The 21,417-nt window shown below is 50.3% G+C and overlaps 9 protein-coding genes across 9 annotated transcripts; 3 read left to right on the top strand and 6 right to left on the bottom strand.

Annotated features, from left to right (window-relative positions):
* Positions 1-2: 2 nt before the first annotated feature.
* On the bottom strand, positions 3-1,356 carry IAR55_000767 (uncharacterized protein; the record flags this gene model as incomplete). Its single annotated transcript, XM_066943901.1, has 4 exons — positions 3-407; positions 648-738; positions 888-987; positions 1,077-1,356. The coding sequence occupies 4 exons, from the start codon at positions 1,354-1,356 to the stop codon at positions 3-5; spliced, it is 876 nt and encodes a 291-aa protein (XP_066805102.1).
* Positions 1,357-1,659: 303 nt separating this feature from the next.
* On the top strand, positions 1,660-2,683 carry IAR55_000766 (uncharacterized protein; the record flags this gene model as incomplete). The annotated part of the gene is made up of 5 exons (XM_066943900.1): positions 1,660-1,739; positions 1,828-1,933; positions 2,069-2,216; positions 2,291-2,493; positions 2,645-2,683. 5 exons carry the CDS (start codon positions 1,660-1,662, stop codon positions 2,681-2,683), a joined length of 576 nt encoding a protein of 191 aa, XP_066805101.1.
* A 387-nt stretch (positions 2,684-3,070) lies between these two features.
* IAR55_000765 (uncharacterized protein) lies at positions 3,071-6,506 on the bottom strand (the record flags this gene model as incomplete). Its single annotated transcript, XM_066943899.1, has 19 exons — positions 3,071-3,143; positions 3,199-3,279; positions 3,336-3,683; positions 3,742-3,840; positions 3,904-3,938; positions 4,002-4,089; positions 4,148-4,170; positions 4,224-4,238; positions 4,299-4,412; positions 4,481-4,625; positions 4,693-4,826; positions 4,893-4,899; positions 4,981-5,110; positions 5,175-5,485; positions 5,572-5,983; positions 6,121-6,189; positions 6,250-6,264; positions 6,335-6,368; positions 6,453-6,506. The coding sequence occupies 19 exons, from the start codon at positions 6,504-6,506 to the stop codon at positions 3,071-3,073; spliced, it is 2,187 nt and encodes a 728-aa protein (XP_066805100.1).
* Positions 6,507-7,297: 791 nt separating this feature from the next.
* On the bottom strand, positions 7,298-9,424 carry IAR55_000764 (uncharacterized protein; the record flags this gene model as incomplete). The annotated part of the gene is made up of 9 exons (XM_066943898.1): positions 7,298-7,702; positions 7,778-8,094; positions 8,152-8,385; positions 8,443-8,592; positions 8,644-8,700; positions 8,754-8,838; positions 8,898-9,040; positions 9,109-9,348; positions 9,406-9,424. The coding sequence occupies 9 exons, from the start codon at positions 9,422-9,424 to the stop codon at positions 7,298-7,300; spliced, it is 1,650 nt and encodes a 549-aa protein (XP_066805099.1).
* Positions 9,425-11,609: 2,185 nt separating this feature from the next.
* Positions 11,610-12,727, top strand: IAR55_000763 (60S ribosomal protein uL23; the record flags this gene model as incomplete). The annotated part of the gene is made up of 4 exons (XM_066943897.1): positions 11,610-11,637; positions 12,108-12,459; positions 12,563-12,632; positions 12,713-12,727. 4 exons carry the CDS (start codon positions 11,610-11,612, stop codon positions 12,725-12,727), a joined length of 465 nt encoding a protein of 154 aa, XP_066805098.1.
* Positions 12,728-13,083: 356 nt separating this feature from the next.
* On the bottom strand, positions 13,084-14,473 carry IAR55_000762 (uncharacterized protein; the record flags this gene model as incomplete). The annotated part of the gene is made up of 4 exons (XM_066943896.1): positions 13,084-13,327; positions 13,442-14,014; positions 14,091-14,303; positions 14,430-14,473. The coding sequence occupies 4 exons, from the start codon at positions 14,471-14,473 to the stop codon at positions 13,084-13,086; spliced, it is 1,074 nt and encodes a 357-aa protein (XP_066805097.1).
* Positions 14,474-15,063: 590 nt separating this feature from the next.
* On the bottom strand, positions 15,064-16,584 carry IAR55_000761 (uncharacterized protein; the record flags this gene model as incomplete). The annotated part of the gene is made up of 8 exons (XM_066943895.1): positions 15,064-15,127; positions 15,191-15,357; positions 15,419-15,478; positions 15,548-15,706; positions 15,833-15,983; positions 16,080-16,166; positions 16,248-16,395; positions 16,515-16,584. 8 exons carry the CDS (start codon positions 16,582-16,584, stop codon positions 15,064-15,066), a joined length of 906 nt encoding a protein of 301 aa, XP_066805096.1.
* A 502-nt stretch (positions 16,585-17,086) lies between these two features.
* On the bottom strand, positions 17,087-19,187 carry IAR55_000760 (uncharacterized protein; the record flags this gene model as incomplete). The annotated part of the gene is made up of 9 exons (XM_066943894.1): positions 17,087-17,210; positions 17,279-17,328; positions 17,379-17,439; positions 17,491-17,616; positions 17,675-17,771; positions 17,839-18,526; positions 18,593-18,624; positions 18,678-18,783; positions 18,843-19,187. The coding sequence occupies 9 exons, from the start codon at positions 19,185-19,187 to the stop codon at positions 17,087-17,089; spliced, it is 1,629 nt and encodes a 542-aa protein (XP_066805095.1).
* A 228-nt stretch (positions 19,188-19,415) lies between these two features.
* IAR55_000759 (uncharacterized protein) lies at positions 19,416-21,415 on the top strand (the record flags this gene model as incomplete). Its single annotated transcript, XM_066943893.1, has 8 exons — positions 19,416-19,616; positions 19,686-19,826; positions 19,927-20,037; positions 20,122-20,284; positions 20,402-20,528; positions 20,610-20,886; positions 20,944-21,049; positions 21,156-21,415. 8 exons carry the CDS (start codon positions 19,416-19,418, stop codon positions 21,413-21,415), a joined length of 1,386 nt encoding a protein of 461 aa, XP_066805094.1.
* Between the last annotated feature and the right edge of the window lie 2 nt (positions 21,416-21,417).

Genomic DNA, 21,417 nt, shown 5'->3' with positions numbered 1-21,417 from the left:
ATCTACTGAGCCAATACTAACTCGTTCACCCACATCAATCTCGAGAAAGAAATATACAACCATCTGAACCAGACCAACTGGGAATCATGAGCCATCATAGCTCTTAAAGAAGTAAAATATTGTTGAGGCGTGGAAACGATCACCATCGTAGTCATTCCCTCAGTGCTCGCTGATATGCTGCTACCGCCTGAACTGGGGAACAGGCTTCTGATCGATCGTAGCACTGAGTTTATGAGGAGGTTGAGGTGGATATAGAGAGGGTAGAAGGGACCGGTGAATTTGGTGAGGAGAGGCGGGGATTTGAGATGTATTATCCGAGGTGTTGGAGAGGGGAGGTGGACGAGGGATGAAGGGAGGGAAATGTGGTTTGAATGCTGGGTGATGCCGATCTTGTCGAATGTTATTATCTGTCCGAGGCAAATGCCACGGAAAATAAATTAGCTACGACATCGCCTGGATGGGACGTCCTCCCTCTTTGGGGAAGGGAGGAAAATGGAGCCGGGACGCAGTGGTGTAGGTGGAACACGAATGGGTAAGGGCAGAGATAATTCATAAGATCACCAAGTGATCGCAGACCGGTCGAGATTCGGAACGAGTCAAGAGCCGTCCGGCATTTGATCAGATGGAATGCTTTTCGTCGCACTCACCAGATCGACCGGATGATACGATAAAGAATCTTGAACGAGCCCGGCAACTGTCATTTCGTCCCAATAATTGTTCATGCCGTCTTGCAAGTACCTGTCGAGACGAGCCATTTTGCAGTCGTCAGTCAGGTCCTGTCTCGTCACGCTCCCGGAGCACACAGCTTGAGACATGGCTTCTGATGATATTGGGTTGCGACGCCGGAGCTAGATCTGGGGTGATTGCGAATGATGACCCTCACTCACGGATGATCTATGATCTCTACATTCCCCTTTTCAACACCCAAGACACTGTAACTCTCTACCAGTTCTTTCCGTCGCTTCTCGCCTAATCCTTGCGAGTCACCTGTCAATACAGACCGAGGCCACATCATTCAGCTGACGATCGCTCGTCCAGGTCATGGTATGACAGAAACACTTTCTTTGTCCACTCACCAATCGATAGACATAACCCTCGCACATCCCAGCCCAGTCCCGTGAGGTGTAACACCGTAGGACTGAAGAACATCACTTCGTCATCTGGATGAGCGGTGAGGATCAAGGCTGTCATCCTGTCGGTATATACCTCATCTTCGGATCCGGACAAGGGGAGCAGGGACGATGTGGGAAGAGGGGATAAGTGCGAGAGTAGAGCGAAGAGCGGGATCAGGAGGGTCAGAAACAGCGGGAGGGTTGGTTTTCGGAATGGAGATGGTCGAATCGCTGTCGGGGCCATGCTCAAGTGTGTCCAGCCCGTCGATACAGGCGATGAGATGCTATGCAAAGATCCAGTATCATCTGGTGAAGAGCCAACAAAGCCTTCTTGTACATGTAGTCACTCCGAGTGCCTCTGTTGCGAAACAACAACAAAACAAATCGATGACATCACCATTTTCTCTTCGTATCGAAAAATCGATCCCGGTCCTTGCCACCCGATTGTGCAAGTTATACAGACCGACATACAAAGCAACCGTTCTTTCTTGCTTCCCATCGTTTGTTCCTCTTTCAACACTTTGTAGCAGATCTTCGACAGGGTATCATGGCCACGACATCACTCCCCATGTCAGTGACATCCTCGGCTGCGGGTGCATCCAACGGATCTAACGGATCTGCGCCCATGTAAGCTGGGTACAGAATCCCTTCCGCATGCTGAACAAAGAATTGGAATTGACCGTATTCCACTTGACTTGACTGGATTTTTTTGCAGAAACCAGCCTTGGGGCGCAGCTGCTATCGATGCTGCTTCTCACGGAGCCATCGCTTTCACTCAGATATACTACGAATGCTACGATGAACCTGCACGGAGAGCTAGTGTGAGTTTATGATGCCGCTCCTCCCAATGTTGGTCCGACGTGATCTCGTCGCCTTCCGACCATCTGGGCGCTAGCTCAGCTCGCCATACCCCCTCAGAATCTCTGACATATGCTCACCTGCTTGCTGATCTTCAGGAGATACCCCTTTTGTATCTCCCCTCGTCGAAAATCATCTGGAACGGCAATCCAGTTCTATCTGAACCTGCCGCGCTATCCGAGTTCCTTGCAAGTGTACCATTAAGTAGACACGATGTCCAAACGCTCGATTGTCACCCCTTATCAGGTACGCCAGATTTTTCTTGCGCCCAAAACGAAGAGGTAGCTGACGATATTGGTATGGTGATCCGAACTGAACAGCCGAACCAAACTCCCCTCCTTCACTGATCGTCAACGTGACCGGATCCGTACTCCACGGACCTACGGTCCTCGCACCTCCTACGGCCGCGTCGAGCGATAAGGCCGCTTCGAACAAAGGGGAAGCGCCGAGAGATTTGCCGAGGAAGTTCCACGAGATGTTCATGTTGAGAGCGATAGAACAGGGGGAGGGGATGCAGCCCAAGGTGAGTGGGACGGGTCAGATGGGGTCTGCTTGGCTGTTGGCCTGGTCCTTGCCTTGAACGCTGGCTTGCGCGAAAAATTGACATCGGAGATGGAAAAACACTGGCTTCACTGTGATTCGCGACCTTAAGCTGATACATTCCTTGTATGCAGTACGCCATACATAGCTCCAACTTCCGCTTCATTGGATAAGAAGAGGGGTATTGCATTACCAAACGGAACGCATGCAACCATATGTGAGTCATCGATGCTCTTTCTACTGATGATATCGTATTCATATTGACCCACCTCCGTTGTTGTCCTAGCACGAATCGCACGACACAACATCACCAGCTTATCGGAACATACTCCCCTATCGGTACTCAAATCAATGCACTGCATCGCCAATCTGTCCAAAGTATTTCAACCGGTTCTTGGAAGCGTCTTTACAATGCATCGTATATCAATTTTTGGAACTGAACATAAGTTACACATATTCTGTTTCACAGATAGGACCATCAATCGTCACACTTTGCAGATAGACCATTTTCGAGATCAATTCCTTTCGTCCCACTCCCCAGGCGTTCAGCTCATACCGCTTCAAGCCTCATTTTTCTCACTCTCCTCGTACGCCGCATCGATCTGTGTCGCAAACCGCTTCGCAGCGACATTTCTACAGAACATGACCAACCTTAGCACAGTCTCATAAACATTTTGAGGGTACTCACCGCTTGATCTTGAACGTAGGGGTGAGAATGTCATCGGGGAAAGGCTCGACGGTGAGATGAATACCCTTGATCGTTTCGAAGCTTTTGATGGCAGGTCAGTCAGGCTCCCGTTCTGGAACCTATACTCTGATACGTACCCATTCAACTTGTGTTCCTTTGCTTTCCTTCCCAATCCTTTCAAAACTGCTTTCCTGACTTCCTTACTCTGCACCAAATCTTCCAATGTCTTCAAGTCCGCTGGCGTCACATTCTTGCCTAAGACGCTACCGACCAATGAAGCAGCTTGGATCGGATCCAGGACTGCCAACGCAATCAAGTGTGATCTCGTCGAATCTCCGTGGACTAGGAGAGAAGCGAAGAGAGGGTCGAGGGCGTAGAATGACTCGAGTTTCTCAAGAGCAACATATTCTCCTTGACTGAGTTTGACCACGTTCTTCAACCTATCGACGATCTTCAGTCGTCCCGAAGAATCCATCTCACCAATGCTGAAACCGCTCTGTCAGTCGACTGGCCGCTTCCAAACGTGAATGCGCCACAACTCACTCTCCAGTATGCATCCAGCCATCCTTGTCGATGGTCTCTGCAGTGGCTTTAGGATTGTGCAGATAACCTGGTGTGATGTTCAAGCCTCGGAGACAGACCCTATTTCGTCCAAGCTCATAAGCACATATTGGTCATCAAAGTCTTCAGTGGTTGTTGACTCACTCTCCGCGAGGGTTAGGCGAATCTTTACTTGTGTACTGCGTTCCGATAACGCCTGTCAGCGTCAAGTTGCGCATGACCAGCGAACACATTCTACTCACGCCCATGTCAGCGACATCGACCAGCTTGAGTTCGTTACAAGGCTGTAGATGCCCAACTGTGCCAACCGCTCCGATATCCGTGCCAATCCTAGATGGTGGTCCAAATCAGTTCAAGGTCTACTAACAATGCGTTCAGTGGTACTAACGCTTTTGAACATGTTCCAACGGTCTATACACCACTGCTATCAGCAACTGGAAGTATGTACAGCCCTCGGTACTCACTTCCGTCATTCCGAACTATGGTCATATTCCAGGTCAGTCGGTAGCCCAGATATCGCGATGAGGATCGCTACTCACACCTTGCACAACATCGCAGCTGAAGCAGATCTTCAACATCTCATGCACTTCTCCGGTCAGGGGAGCAGCACCAGAGCACATGAATATCAGGTTACCACCCAGCAAGCCTCGGATCTGAAGCACCTATCGTCAGTATCTACTTGCACAACGAGAGCTCGCATGGGAGAAGGTGCGTTACTGACCTTACGGAAGACAAGTGCATCATACACTGGATGAGTGACACGTCCCGTCTCACGCCAGTTGGCAAGCTTTGTATCGACCGCTTTCGTAAGCAATGCGCCTTTCAAACCTCCAGCTTTCATCTGAGTCTTTACGGCAGCGTGGATCCTAGTTGAAAAGATCATTCGTCAGCAAATGCTTTGAGATCAGCGCAACGAGACGAGTTGGGACACACCGATTGTACACTCGCGGAACACCGGCCATGAAATGAGGTTTGATGAGTTGAGCATCCTCCATCAAGCGTAGAATGTCTCCGGTGGTGAACCCAATGGTACCGTCTCCGTAAATCACTACGAGGTGAAGGAAACGCTAGTAGAATGAGTAGGTCAGTACCTGATAGTGAGACCTTGGGCATCCATACAGACGTGAATTTACCTCGTAGCTACATATTTGGGACAGGGGGATCACATAGATAAGTGTCGATATTTAGCTCTGTCGCTGAGGACCAGCGTGTCAGACTTACATATGACTAAGGGGAAGATACGAGATGAATCTCCATTCTCGATCCAACAAAGAGCTGTCGTTTCCCTTCGCATTGGAAATGGCCGCATAGACAAGGTTACCATTTGTGAGAACGACACCTTTGGGATCACCTGAGGAGGATGTTGCACTTGAGCACATCGACTGGATTATCAATGCAGGACACAAATGACGCACCCGTAGTACCACTGGTATAACTGATAGTGACGATTCTCTGCCTTTCCAGCTCTTCGTCTTCTGGATTTCCTTTCACCGGTCCAGCTTCTGTGAACACACCATCTTGTTGACCCCATCTCTCGAGTTCATCCAAGATGAGAAGCTCGACACCTGCACTTGATGCCCACTGAGAGAGAACGGTATATTCGTTAGGGGCGAGAGGGTCCATCGATACGACAACGCGTAAGGCGGGACATTCTGGTGCGATCTTGAGAAGCGAGGGAAGATGATTCGAAGAGGCGAAGATCATGGAGAGAGGGCAGTGGTTTGTACTTGAGCAGTCACAGGCAATACGTCAGCTCGACCTGACCTATCGGATTCCACGAGCTGGGACTCCATCCGAAGCTGTCACACTCACATATACTTTGCCACGTCTGGGCCCAGAGTCTCGTAGAGACTCACACCGACCAGGCCATAAGCCTGACACGCTAGATCTACCACTTGCCATTCCTCCCTGTTCTTACTCCATACACCTACAGCCCACCCTCGCCTAGCTCCTGCTTTGACCCTGTTCGCATTCCCGTAATGGGGTATACCTGGATGTGTTATCTCTGGTGGTGAGGCAGTCGCGTTGGATGCTTTGGGAGAACGAAGTCTTCCTTCTCGTTCGAGAGCGAGAAGGGCTGAGCCGAGATTATTACGACGGCTTTGTACTTGAGCGTACGTCGTCGGGATGAGAGTGTTGGAGTAGGTGGGTTCGGAATTGAGGGAATTGGGTGGGTTCAGTCCTCTTCGTAGGAAAAGAGCGCGATCAGGATGACGGGCGACGGCTGCATGGGTCGCAATCGACGAATGTGAGGTAGAGGGTTGCGAGATAAAGTGGTTTGAGTGATTGAAAGTGAATCACATCAGCTCCCACAGGGGTATTGCATTTCAGTCCCACAGGGGCAGTGCATTTCAGACTTACATTGGTCAAATAACTCCAGAAGGGTTTTCGGCTCTCCTGGCGCTTGTAACGCTGCCTCTTGGAAAATAGCTGAGGACCACGCAGTCAGCTAAAGTCTCAGCACCACTAGTGGCAACAACAACGACATACCACTTTTATAGATACCTGTCATACATGTTCCATACCGCATCAGCGTGTCTTCCATGAAATTCGCAGGTTCAAGAGGCTGGCTCACCACTTTGACCCTCAGTCTTAGTCCCAGGTATCTCCTATAAAACCACGAGCAACAAGCATACGCATAAGCATCGCCTCCAGGTCTTTCAAGCTGGTAGACAAGACGAAAGGAGCCTCACTATACTCTGCTTTGAGAGATCGACATTAGCCGGCCAGGCTTCCAGTCCGACCATCTTGGGGATTTGCGAAGCGATAGTAGGGTGATTGAGCTATATACACAATGGATTAACGAACGCGTGGTTTGTTGAAAGGATCTACGAGTCGACGAGTGAGGCTTGAGCTGTGGAGCTGCAGGAGGTGTCAAGGTGACTCGTATGGGAGTGATCGTGATCAGTGGGGTTCGATGCGATGAGTGAAGATGGAATAGAGGTAGAGACGAGACGAGCGGTGACTGTCTCTCTCTGCCCAGAGTGATCCATTGGATCTCAAAACGAGCGAATCATCATCACAAGGTTTCTCCGGTTATTTCGTACCGCTCTTTACCCGACAGCGGACCGACCCCCCCACATAACTTACGCCTGCCCACCCCTCGTAATGCCGTAACACATCATTCTGTATTATGATCCCCCATTTCAAACCATTTCGCATGGCTGCAAACAGTGTCACTACAATGCATTTTCATTCTCAGTCAGTGTCTCCTCAACTTCGGACCAGATACTATAGAATCGACAAGAGTTTGACTTATGGGTATCTACCACAACTACTGACATGTATCATTGAGCACAAGCACGAAAAGGACAGAAAGACATGACTGAACGAGACCCCCTCTCCCCATTCACACCGCCTCGTTCGGTCGACCTTGCCGACTGGATTGATGTTGACTTGTTGGTTTACTGATGGGTCGAATTGCTCGTCTATTGCGGTTTGCTCTTGACTCGCGAGTCCCTTCCACCCCTCTCCTCCCGCACAAAGCACCAGTACTTCGCTGTGCGGATGACCTTTCCCTCTCTCTCTCTCTCCACTACTATTTTAACGGGTTCTCGCTCGTATCCATCAAGCCTTCTACTCTCACGGCGTTGGAGAAAGCGTCTCCTTGTGGCTGGCTTTCAAGCTGTTTAGGAGCCTGACCTTTCGGCAATGATAGCGCTTGTAACGCTGTTGGTGTCGGGACAGTCGGTGAACCGATTGAAGAGAAACTAGGCCGAATCGGGGAGGAAGGTGTGTTGGAAGCGTTGACAGCTCTAGCGGAGGTCGATGAGGTTGATGGAGGTTGGGATGTGAATGCAGAAACTTGTCCAGAACCTGACCCGGTGGTGGTCGAATCTGATTCATCTCCTGAGTCCATCGCAGAATCACCGTCTTCGTCAACAAGCTCAATTGAGCCCTTTTTCGCATCCGCAGTCAAAGCAGCTTCTACTTTGGCGTCATCCTGCACGGTCCAGACGAGAGAACGTCAGCCTCTTGGAAAGAGAACGGATCGATTCATAAGACATGTTGATCATACAATTTTATCCGTCACGTCTTTGGGCTTTGTGTCCCCCTTCTCCGCCTTATCATCGATATAAGCAACTGGTGTCGTCGGCTTGTCCGCATTCGGATCAATCCCACCCTCGGCAGAATCACCGATAATCTGTATCTCCTCATCATCGTCATCACTATCGTAGGTCGGTCTGAATGTGATACCAGAGGCGCCAAGAATACTTGCAATGTTCGCAAGACCGCCGGCTCCAGCACGAAATCCTGCACTTGAAAGAGCATTGGTGTTCGTAGGTGGTGCTTGACCGAAGATGTCGGGAACAGATTCAGGGGTATCGTAGCCAACTAAGTGAAGCCGAGTCAGATCCCAAAAAAGATCGTTCAGAGGTAGATTTAACTCACTCTTCTTCTCCACTCGCTCTTTGACCCACTGCTGCCACTCGTCTGGTGTCTTCCCGTTCAACAAGGCAACGACGACCACAGTCATATTGTCACATCCAATCCCACCAGTCTCTGAATCGGTAGCAAGACATTTGACCATCATGTCCTCGCAGATTTTGCTCAATGAATCGCCGTTGGCGATGGCCCGTCGAGTGAAGTCAATGACTTGCTGCGAAGACAGACAGTCCCAAATGCCTTCGGATGGTGTGTCAGCGCCAAGATGGCGGATGTTTCGTATGTGACCCAACGCACCATCACAAGCGAGAACCAAAAACTCCTCCTCTCCATCAATCTTGTGAGTGATGATCTCAGGGTCGGCAGTGACGATTTGCTTCTCCGGCTCCAGGGAATAGTTTTGCTTGAACTCAAAGTCCCCGATAGCACGGGACAGCGCGAGGTTACCTTTTCAGATAGATGAGCACAGTGTTGGTTCAATAAGAAATCATGGCTCACCGTTGACCCGGCCGAATTCCACGAAGCCACCAGCAGACGTTATTCGCGCAGTTTCCTCTGCACCCCGAAATACGTCAGATCCCGGTCTGTGTATTTGAGATAGCTCTCACCTTTGTTGGTAGGTTTGTGGTCGTTGGACATGGCCTTCGCCTCGCCCTTGTACCCTAACACCGATCTGGAGTCACCCGAGTTTGCCTGTAAGAAGCAAATGGATCAGAAAATGATTGACGGTCTAATGTATGGAGTTCACACACGACAATGATTCGCCCGTCTGTAGTAATTAACCCGACAACCGCTGTACATCCTGAAGGATCGTTGAAGAATGTGGGATCCGCCCTGAGATCCTCGTCCGTCTTCAAGAACACCTGTTTCAAGGCCACCTCATACTCTCCCGATTCTGCAATGCGAACAAAGTCGTCAGTTTTCACCTTCGGTCTGCGATGGTTACAGCGAAGGTGAACCTACTATATGTATCTAAAGCCGCCAATCGCGAATGCAATGTGGTGCCGGTGAACTTGGCGACCGCAGCACCGCCATGTCCATCAAAGACACCCAGAAGAGCATTGCCGTCTTCTCCCTCGTTATCGTTTGTTACGGTCGATCCTTCAGGTTGGACGGGGATATCGGGTGCAGGTGTTGACGGTTTTGAGTTTGTGTCATCGGAAGGAGGCAAGTAGAGATGAACAGAGTGTGCATCTTCCATGCCTTAATCATCGCAAGGTTTCAGTTGATTCGGAGCATATGCGGGAAACCAAAACTTACTGATACGCCATCCTTGCATGTCCGACAAAGCGACCCAAAACTTCTTATCTCGCACCACACTCGTGGTGTGCTTCTCCGTCACTGTTCCGTTCAAACATGCAGCATGGCGACCAAATCGATCGAGGAAGCGGGTGCATCGGAGTATCGACGAAGAAAAGTCGTGTGACAGTGACAAAACAAAGGATGTGATCGGCGAGGGTGGAGCGAAGAAGGAAAATATACATCAGCGATTGACATCGATCGGAGAGCGGTCAAAAGAGACTGACCTGGCTCAGAAAGTGTTTGACCCTATCATCATGAAGCAGGATATGTAGCATGTTTTTATCGAGATACCGTGCGAGGGACGACGGAAGGGGAGGAGTAGCAGGACAGAGTGAGCAGAGTCAGCGACGCGTCATTCGATTGATATCGTACATCCTCCTTTTTCACTGCTTCGTCTGTGAGGTCCCCGATGGCGAAAGACACGACATCGTCGAAGGACAGCAGCACTCATCGAGACACGAACGCACCATCTTGGATTATCGACTAGAGCTCTCTTGAAGATCTAAACTTGAGGGGTATAAGAGGATATGTGAGGGTAGATGGAAGGTAGTCGGAGCGATAAGTAAGAAGGGATCGCAAGGTCTCTTTCTTCTATTCAATTCTTCCCGCTGATCGATATGTCGGCCTCTGAACCTCTTTCGTGTTATAAACCCTGAAGATAATGGAAAGCAAAGGATAGCGATGAGATGTAGTCATCAATAATACAAGTGGTGGATAAATTGCAGGTCGCTACTGACGCTAACGTATCTTGACAATGGCCCCGGCTCGCAATAAACTGGCTACCTGCTGTCTCGCGCGCCAACTCGATGGCGAATGGTTTTGCTATTGTTTATTTGAGCAGTCCATTTTCAGCGCCAAGTCACCCGCCACACCACCCCAGTTACTACCCTTTCAGCTGTCATATGCGCAGTACGTCATCATTTCGTCTAGTCCCACAGTGCGTCTTAAGATTTTACCGGGCACAAGGCTCGGACAAGGCTCTGATAGATACCGGACGAATCATTGCACATTGACGGATCTTTGGAGAGGGATCGGCACTGATTCGCCGCAGATCCGGTTGTGGTATCAGCATGTTGGATCATACCTGCTCCGGCGTCATGGTGAGCAATTGTGGGGGTGCCACAAGTGGGACCAGTGCTGCGTTCACTCTGGGAATGACAACGATGGATAGTGTGCCGCTGTATAATGTATGATCCCTGTCATTGGTCGGATTGCACCAGCAAGAGACAGCTGGAATGCAAGCGGACCCAAAAACGATCTTTGTTTGTGCAAGTGTATGTGAAACCAGGTCGACCTCATGTGGATGAGGAATTTTACACGGCGATGCCTTTCCTTCGAACTTCTGGTTCGCCACAGCCAAAGCACGGGGAGTTTGCGCAGAAGGTTGAAACCCGAGTGAAACGCTGCAAACAATATATAGGTTCCTCATGCCGGACAAACGGAGTTCATTCAGGCTGCAAGTACAATGTCACGAGGGGGAAGGACAAGGTTATCAACTTCCGCACTCATACTAGCGACCATACGACGGGATAGTGTAACTTCAGTTTGTGATGTATTGACGTCAAGTGATCGGTAATGTGAACAGATGCTCATTGACCATCCTGGTCAGAGCCGCTCGGGAGAGCGAAAGTCTCTGTGATGTTCTTGAGGCGCATGTATGACTAGTGAGACCAGGATGCCACGATTCATGTACCGAGCGCCCAAGAACCTATGCATTGCTCTGTCCATCACCACCATGGAGACGACCGAGGACCGTGAACAATGAAAGCGTATGACCGACAGCGGAGCAAAAAAACTATGACGAATACAAATCGACAGTTTCGGCGATAACTTAGATCCGACATAAATCTGCACACCGGAACCATCGGACTTTTATCCCATGTGGCACTTTACAGTTATCCTCGTCTCTCTCTGTCTGCCCCCCTTTCACACCAGCTTCTGTCGCCGAACTACACTGTATGGGGGCTACCACCACGACTGTACGCAAGCAACGATTGGCGGGTCTGTCCTAATTCGAGGTTTTCACGATCCTCTGTTGACAACTCTTCCTCCTTCCTCACCCATCAAGTTTTGTAAGTCACACCCCCTTGTCCGAGTTCCCTTTGATCGTCTGTCGTCTCGACTGACAACCATCTCTTCCGTCTACTAGATTGCACGACAAAATGGCCCCTTCCAAGAACGCTGGTAAGGGTGAGTATCCAAACGATTTTCAAGGCTTGGTTGGCTTCTCTCGGTGCAGGTCATGGTGGTGGTGGACTGGCTTCGGTGGTCTCGGATGGCAAAAACAGGAGAGACGTCTGCATTTGGGAGAAGAGAGGTCATGCTGGTCATAATGGATGGGTCGATGTCGAGTGAAGGTGAAGGTGAAGGGATAACAGGGAGGATCTGCACGAATTCCAGGAACTGCATGGTGGATGCCGTCGGATGGACTGGAGCTGGATCATTGAAGTGAAGGACGCTGGAAGCTCGATGATCGAGTGTTGTGGAGAGGGCGGACACGACGCCAGAAGGGTTGAGGTAATTGCTCTGGCCATCATAGAGTCTCTGTGCTCTGTGATGGCTAGGTGGGATATCGCTTCTCCCGGTGTCGTGCTATTCGCATCTCTCAGGGGCTGCGTCTCTGTCGTAGACGTCGTGCTGACGATACTCTCTCTGCGTAGCCGCGGCCAAGCCCCAAGATGCCAAGGCCAAGTCTGCCAAAAAGGCCGCTCTCAAGGGCACTTCTTCCCACTCTGTCCGAAAGGTCCGAACCTCCGTCACCTTCCACCGACCCAACACCCTCCGACTCCCCCGAACCCCCAGGTATCCCCGAAAGTCCGTCCCCCACTTGCCCCGAATGGACCAGTTCAGGACGATCCAACACCCTCTGAACACCGAGTCTGCCATGAAGAAGATCGAGGAGCACAACACCCTCGTCTTCATCGTTGATCTCAAGGCGAACAAGAGGAACATCAAGGATGCCGTCAAGAAGCTCTACGATGTTGAGGCCGCAAAGGTCAACACCCTTATCCGGTGAGTTGCTCGTATCTCGGCGCAGCGCGGACGTCCTAGCCCGATTGGCATACATGTCCTTTTTTTTTCAGACTGGCCGCTGACCTGTTTTTACCCTACGCAGACCGGACGGAAAGAAGAAGGCTTACGTTCGATTGACCGCCGACTTCGACGCTCTTGAGGTCGCCAACAAGGTATGTTGCGTCGCTACAAGTCCAAGTTCGAGTTCACCCACGAGCTATGCTGACGTTCTATTTTCTTCGTCCGTCTTCAGATCGGTTTCATCTAATCGGTGGATGCGGCTTGTTAGATTCTTTTTCGTTCGACTCTACGGCGCAGCGAAGGTGTCGGGAGTAGGGAGGAAAGGCTGTATTTTGGCGTCATGCATGGCTTCAACGACTCTGGGAATCTGATTGTGATATGAGCTCGGGAATATGCGTGAACGACCAACCAGCAGATCGAGGTGTTTGTGCGACCTGAGCGTTAAGGCTGTTGAACCGCTCCAGTGCTTGGGGTCTTTCCTTTAGAATGTGTCCTCAACTCAGCCGAACTAGAAACCATGTCCGATACATGACACTTCACAAGATATGTGCTGCTGCTTCCACCATCTATTGAACAAAATGCTCCGCGACCGTAGCTATCACTCTAAATCTCCGCCTCAAACTCATACCATCTCTCCGCATCACCTCTCCTCGCTTCTCCCTTATCATCCAACACCAACACATCCCTCTCCACGAACGTCGTCTTCCCGTCCTCTTTGACCAGAATGACGGTAGCTGTTCTGGTCCCATATCCCCTACTCGCATTGTTGGGCAGTTCGCTCGGTACGTCGAGGAGTGGTACTGTCGTTGTGTGTGACAAATCAGGGGAGGTGACTGGGACTTGGTGGCTGTGTAAGTGAGGGGTTGAGAGTATCAGACGCATGTAAATCTCACTCCATGTCCAAGTACGTTGCAGAGCAGAAGGCTCGTTCAAGACAATCCAGATTTGGAGACATACATACCTCAACAATTTGAACATTCTCTCCACCAAATCTCTCTCATCCCCTCGTCCTGCCTCGTTCCACTCTTTCAGTGTCTGGACCATCCTCTTTTCCCCATCTACGACTTTGGGCCACGGTTGACTCATCGGTGAATTGGACAACCCAAAGCATTGAGCGGACGATAAGGAACCTGACTTGATGTTTAGGTGGTTGCTGTCTGCGACAGGATCATGTTCTCTTTCAGTCTGCGCGCGTCGAGTATGTGGAACTTGCAGATCCGTGAAGCTCGGCACAGGTCGATTCGTCAGATATCCAACTTCCGGCTCGACCCCTTTCCTACCGAGAGAGAAGAGAAGGAGGTTGAACCCTTCATACTCTCCCGCCGTAGGAAGGTATGATGCGAGGTAATCGTGCACCCCCAGTTCTGGTGTAAGCGCCCCATGTGCGTTGGTAGCGCCTTGGGTCTTCTCGGGTGATGACGAAGGAGGAGGAGGAGGATGAGGAGAAAGGAAGGATTTGAGAAGAAGACCTCGTGAAGGTGGATTTCGGGCCGGTCTCAATGGTGGTGCAGGCGGTGTGAGACGGACATTCGTCCTGAGATCGAGCGGGAGGCTCAGCACAATCATCTAGACACACAGACGATCCTCCTGACGAGGGATCATACACTCACAAGAGTCCTACTCTCAAGTCTCTCGTGATCCCCAGCCAAGTCCCGCCTTCCTGCTTACCCCTATCCAACCCTGATAACACCGAACCGGTCACTCTCCCTTCCGAGGCGACGGTGCTTTGACCTGATCCTTCGGGAATCGAAGCGTCGAAATCGTGCCATTGAGCGGGAAGAGTAGGTCTATCGATGAACTCGTCTCGATTCGAAGCTAAGACGCTGAGGATATAATCAAAAGTAAGCTAAATCCTCTCTACCATCTCGCAGGATTTTGGAGATCAGGGAATGAATATGTTCCCCCGACCAGAAAGAGAGAAAGAGAGAGGAGAGATGACTAGTACATACAGCTTGTAACCCGGAAGAGACAGAGCGAAGAATGCGATGCACATGCCGAGTCGATGTAGTTGAGGATGCAATCGTGTTGACTGGATACAATGAGATATAGTAATGATACGTATGAAAACGAGAGACTCTGATGGATACTCTGAGAACGATAATCGAAAGTCAAAGAGGATAGAGAGGCTCAATGTCGTATGCTGATATCGTTCGGCCCATCTTGACTGACACCTTGAGAGGGTGGTTATAGGAAGACGAGGTGGAAAAGGAAGATCTGTCGTAGAAGGGTCAAAGGAACATCATGTTTATGACGCAATCGAGTCGAAGATCCGGCTTTGATCAGATCAGACACTGCTGATATGAGATGCTCGTCGAGAGGCCCTCAGCACATCAGAATAGTTGGGGAACAGGATGTGAGTAGAATTTATAGACGAACAGATATCCAGAGACTGAAAACGCTGATAGTTGCGAACGGATCAAACGGAATCTGCACATTGCCGGATGATCCGGATCTAATTCGCCAACGACCGACCGAGCTACAATCTTCTCCCTATAGCTGTAGTGACTACATTCGCATACATCAAATGGCGACTATGGCTACATGACTTTGGTTTCACTTCTCCGTGACTTGCATCTCAGCCTGTTAGATTGAACTAGGGGAAGCAACCGTGGCACCTCCGTCTGGAGCGATAAACTGGCCGTTTACGCTAAATCACCCCACAGTCATCAGCGCATTGTTCTTGACTGTGAGACAGAAAAAGACAACTCACAAAACACCGGCATAACTTGCCAAATACAGGGTAGCCGCTGCCATGTCTTTCTCGTCACCTGGTCGACCAGAAGGAAGACCTTTGCCCTTTTCGGTATCAGAGAGATCGTTCTTGTGTGAGTCGGGATCAGAGTCGCCTGCAGTCATTTCGGAAGGGAAGATACCGGGCTGTGTCATACGGAAAAATGAGCACAGAGCTGAGGGCTGTGATCTGGGTGATCAGACTCACAGCGATTTGGTTGACTCTGATCTTCAATGGCAGGTATTCGCTCGCCATGACCTTGCTCATCTAAGCAGGCCAGGAGAATCATCAGCACCTCGAAAGTAGATTGAAACACCGTTCATGCTCCGTACTTACCTGGACGACAGCCGCCTTACTGGCAGCATATGCGAATTGGCCGCCTGAAGCAGACTTGAGCAGTCCCGAAATGGAAGAGGTGTTGATGATCTGGGAGGCGTAGCCTTTGGTGCTTTTCGCCCCGGCGCTGAGCAAGGGAATGAAGGCAGATGCGACGAACTACAAGGCGAGTCGGCTATTAGCAAGGCTCGCAGACGAGATATAGTGTAGCAAGGAACATGATAGAGGAAAGAGCGAGATGCAAAGAGTGGTAGTGAGAAAGTTTCGGCGGCAGAGAAAACTCACGTAGTATGCAACGACGTTGGTGTTGAGAATATCGTTCCACTCGCTAAACTCGCTCTGGAGGAGCTGCTTGGAGTACTGCTCGGGATTGTCCTTCTTGACATCCTCGTATCCCTCTCGAGAACCTTCACCAGCGATACCGGCGTTGTTGAAACTGTATGAGGTCGACTCAAAGGTCAGCAAAGTAATCTAGTGCCAGGTCGTGGAGGGATTGGTTTGACTGAAGCGAGCAGAAAAGCGAAGAACGTACAGAACGTTGATACCGCCTGGTGACTGCTTCTCAATCTCCGCAACTACCTTTGCGATGCCCTCCTTTGACGTGATATCTCCAGCAAGTCTGATCGATACCAACAGAATCAGCGCCCAAGTATTCCAACGATTCAGACTACTATCCACACGAATGATGGTGATTACTTACGGTATGATTTCACCCTTTGATTTCCCATCCCCGCCATATTTCTCAGCGACATCTTTCAGTTTCTCCTCGTTTCTCGAAACAATGAACACCTTGGCGCCATTCTCTACCATGGCGAGAGTCTGCATGAGACCGATGCCTGTACCACCGCCTATCACCCGACATCGCATTTAGCTCACTGATTCTACTGTTGAAGGAAGAAGGAATACCGGGAAGAGAGATTGGTATGGACGGAATGGGGATGGGATAGGTGGGGGAAACACAACATACCAGTGACGACGGCGGTGAGACCTTTACAGGTGAACAGTTCGGATGCCTTGAGGTGAGAGTGGTCTGACATGGTTGAATAGTATGTTTTCTTCTCTGAGACGAAAAGTGAAGCGAATCCAGAGTATGAAGTTGTGTGTAACAAAGTCGATTGACGGACAGATGGTCGGACGATGGGGATGATCGTTCTTCTTATAGAGTTGCGGAATGACATTGTCGCTCACCAGGGGGGAAGGATACGTGGTCCATCTGTCCCATCCAAACTCCCCTCAAAGAGACAGGTTTTCTGATGTCAGGTGAACTTGGCCAGATTGATACCCAAGCAGTGATGTCACCGAAAATGATCATTCAGAGTGGAGGTGAGATCGGAGGGAGACGGAGGGGAACTGCTACTCACTGCCTATCGTGCGGTGACTGACCGACGCAACAACTAGGCACATGGCGTCGATTCCAGTGAACACAGCTCCGACCCTTTTCGATTCATGCATCTTCACAAACATGCACACAAGTATCCCTCATACACGCGTCCCATGAAGATGTGCACACGGAGATGCAGCAACTCTGTGACGCACTGCTCACTCGTTATCCTCCCTCACTTTCCACTTGAGCGCATCCAATGTCGCTTTCGCATCCACCGCGGAACTGTGACCCAAATCCGATGTCCGATCTTGGATAAAGTATCCCAGTTTCTCCTTGACACTATAGACGACATACGAAATCAGCCTCAGGCTGATACGTCGGGAAGAGCGCGTGACTGTGTAACTTACATGTCTCGCAAAGCTCGACGATATGGTGGACCCTTGTCGTGAGGAAACACCTTCTCAAATCGTCAGCTACGATTCCACGTGACTGTCATGTTTCGCTTACAATGGCAGTATCAATGACTCTATCATGCAATAGTCTCAGAGCTCGCAGGTCATTCTCAAGGCTGTACCACTCTGTCAGTCCTGTTCAAGGTCCAAATGCACCAGTTGCTCACCCATGCCCCACCAGGATAGTCTGTGGACCAATAAACATACACGCCGCGGCGCGCACAGCGTTGAGGTCCATCACGGCCGATTCTAGCTGGCCTGGATATATACCGGAGAAGCGGGAATTCAGATCCCTGCGTGCACCGGTCAGCGTCTTGACAGGTTCAGGATCTTGGACAGGATTGAACGAACAAGATTGGCACTATTTGCCGAACCAGTTCATCTAGCAGTATACCTCCGTTCTCATCGACTATCGTCACTCTCCCCAAAGACGAACCTGCCGTTGTGTCTGCTCGTGCGAGTTATCAGCATGCGATGAAAGTAGGAACCTGCAAATTCACAGACGAGATACTCACATATCATCTCACAATCCATTCCCACCACTTCGACACCCTCTCCCACTTCTATGCCTTTCGATTCTTCCACGCATTTGCTGACTGTCTTATATCCAACTCTTTTCGCCAGAATAGCATCGTCATCTCCATCGCTGTATACATGTATACCTTCTTCACAACCCTGTTCTCCCCTTTCTCTTCCACAACATGAATAGATCCATTTCCTTCTCCCTTCCACTCTCTCAGGTGCAGTCTTACCATAATGATAATGACATTCGCCGAACCTCTTTTCCAGATTGGTGGAAGAAACGATAAAAGGGACTTTACAACGATTACAGGTCTGAGAAGTGCCTTCTGCATCGGGTTCCTGACCCGTTCCAGGTCCTGTCAGACTCTCATCTCGAGGATCGGGGTATCTCCAAGTCCGAAAATCGTTCAGAGGCAGACAATATCTCTCTATTCGAGCTCGTGTCAGTCGAGAAGCTTTTGCCTTTTCGGCAGCTTCGGTGGCGATTCGAGATTCTCTCAGAGTTCCGATAGACGGATGTGGTATACTGTCGGGCGGTTCCCGTCGTGAGACCGAGACAGCAGCGTGATGGATGGCAGTCTTGTATGCTCGGAGCGTGGTAGATGAGGAAGATATCTCGGCTTCTTGGGTTAGGGCTGATTGATGGGCTAGTTCCGGTGACAGATGAAGGATTGGGGCGTACTGCAAGAGTCTCAGTGCGAGGTCTTCTTACGACAAGGGTCGGCCGGGCGGAGAAGCAATACTCACTAGTTTGGAGAATTGAGTATAAAGGGTCCCCACTGTGAATCCGTCAGCTTTAGGACCGAACGGTTGAGTGCCGCTCCTTACTCACGAGCCTTTTGCCGATCCGTTCTCGGATGAGGTGAGGCTTGAATGCTGAAGGGTAGACTTGGCGGCTGTCCAGCTTGATTAGGTCTTTGGCTCGTCACCACAGTTGGCTGAAATAGTATCAGTAGCCTGTCTCGTGCACAGAGTATCTGATAGAACGGTTTCTCACCTTGATCTCAGTTCGTGGTGGCACAATAGCCGGGGGAGCAGGTCTGGCCCCAGGTGACTTGACACCTTCTTTTTTCACCATTTGCGAGAGTTTCTTAACGACCGCTTTCCTCTCATCACCATCCCCATCGTCCCATTTCCTCTTCACAGGATCTCGTATCGAAGTTGGAATCTCGACCATCTTCTTTTGTTGCACTCGTGTCGGCTCGATGTCGGTGGAAGGAGTTGGTGCTCGTGGTGGTAGTTTGGACGACGAAGCTTGAGCGTGGGAGAAGAAACATCTTGTGCGCCCACATGTCGGATCAGGACATTTCGCATTGGCGAAGAGACCAAGATTGGAGAACATCGCAAAGCCGAGAATTGCTCTGCCTCCAATAGTGAGTCGCCAGGCAGAAAGAAGACGGAACGCAAGGAAAGATCAAGTGTTGAAGCAGTGTATTTTGGGTGTACAACACTTTTGGTCCAAGCGGACAGACCTCCACTTTCAAAGTGACATTGTCTTCTCTGCAATTCAGACATTTTACCTCTCTATCACGTTTCTTCGTCCAAATCACAAGCTTTCAGACCCAGCGTCATGCTGAACAATCAAGCTCTGAGAGCGTCGCTACGAGCGGTTTCGAAGTTGCCGAGGAGAGCTACAGGAGACGATCTTGCTCTTATCTTTGCTCGATCCCAATCGACTTTGATACCTCCATCGTCTGATAACCTAGCATCAACATCTATCCCATCATCGAAACAGAATGAGCTCTCACGCATCATTCGAGATACTATCAAGGTGAGGCATTGCTTCCATCTCATAATGCTCAGGGAGAAGACTGATTGTCTAAGATTCCTTTCTGATCAGGCCACAGGACCTATACCAGTCTCTCGATATATGCAGTTCTGTCTATCGCATCCTATTCATGGATATTACTCCAAAGGAGATGTCTTTGGCCAGAAGGGAGACTTCATAACTTCCCCCGAGATCAGTCAGATTTTCGGCGAGGTGAGTGCGATGCCATGTCGTACTTTATCGCTGGATCATCCTGCTCCTCCCTTTACCGAGTCCGACAGTTGAGAGTCGGGCTGATACACAGACAACTTAGCTCGTGGCAATCTGGTTCTTGACAAGATGGATGGAAGCAGATTCCCCAACACGAGTCCGAATAGTCGAGCTGGGGCCTGGAAGAGGGACTCTGATGGACGATATACTCAGAGTAAGTGGACGATCCTACTTTCTCCGCCAGAGATCCAGATACGCTAAGCTTCGCGGCTAATCGAAATATGGCCGTACCTCGTAGACGCTGTTTAACTTCCCTGGGATTGCAGCGTCTATCCGATCTGTTCACCTGGTCGAGAACAGCGAGGCTATGCGAGTCGTTCAATCTGACAAACTATCGTCAAGAGTCGAAGGGAAAGACGTGAAGCTGAATTGGTATACCGGTGTGAACGAGATACCTGAATGTGAGCGAAGCCCCAATCACCTTTCTCAACCTGGCAGGCTGTCTGGGAGCTCGCACTTGTGGCGAGAGAGGGACGTTATGGGCAAAACGCTCAGCTGACGCTTTTTCGGCTCCTCAGCACCGGACGAATACACCCTTTTTGTTGCACATGAATTCTTCGACGCCATGCCGATCAACGTTTTTGAAAAGACCGATATGGGTTGGAGGGAGGTACAAGTGGATAACGATTCTGCGTTCTCTTCAGGGTATGTTCAATACTGTAGTCTTGCTACAAACGTTCGACTCCTGGTTGGCCAATTTTTATCAAACGCTGACTCTCCACCCAGCCTGCCTACAGCATCATCATCTTCAGGTCTCCGCTTATCCATTTCCCGCACAGCCACTCCTCTCTCTACCATCCTCCCATCAACCTCTCCACGGTTCGCCAATCTCCCAGTTGGATCACGTATCGAAATCGCTCAGGATTCGTGGAAGATCATGCGGCACGTTGGACAGCTGTTGTCCGGTACATCGAGCGATGGCAAGGGGAAGGGGAAAGGAAAGGGTGGTTGTGGGTTGGTGGTTGATTATGGGGCAGATAGAGCTTTTAGAAGTAGTTTCAGAGTAAGCGTTGGGTCCTTCTACCATCCGAAGCAATAGCTGACTTTTGTACTCTGACAGGCCTTCCAAAATCATAAGCTCGTAGACACATTCGACGATCCCGGGGATGCCGACTTGACGGCTAATGTCGATTTTGCCTACTTGCGAGAATCGTTGACAGGCACAGGTACGTCATCCCATCACTATAGTGCAATCCCACCTATCTCTTCCTCCTTATACGCCCAATCCGCTCTACGAAGGTCGTAATGACAAGGTGAACTTGCACTCCTCAGCCACACCTCTCGGACCCATACCTCAATCCCAATTCCTCCTCTCCCTAGGTCTTCAACCGCGACTACGCAAACTGCTCGACACAGCTCCTCCAGAACGTCGAGAACTGCTATCACAAGGAGCTCAACGTCTAATAGATACTTTGGGGATGGGATCGCAGTATCAGGTGATGGGAGTGGTCAATGGGACGGATGAGCTCAAGCAGGAGATCTATCCTTTCCCGTTGGCTGCAAAACCCGTCAGCCAAGTCCTGAAGCCGTAATG

This window comes from Kwoniella newhampshirensis, chromosome 2, assembly GCF_039105145.1.
Source record: "Kwoniella newhampshirensis strain CBS 13917 chromosome 2, whole genome shotgun sequence".
Taxonomy (NCBI): Eukaryota; Fungi; Basidiomycota; class Tremellomycetes; order Tremellales; family Cryptococcaceae; genus Kwoniella; species Kwoniella newhampshirensis.
This window is presented reverse-complemented; position numbering and strand designations above follow the sequence as displayed.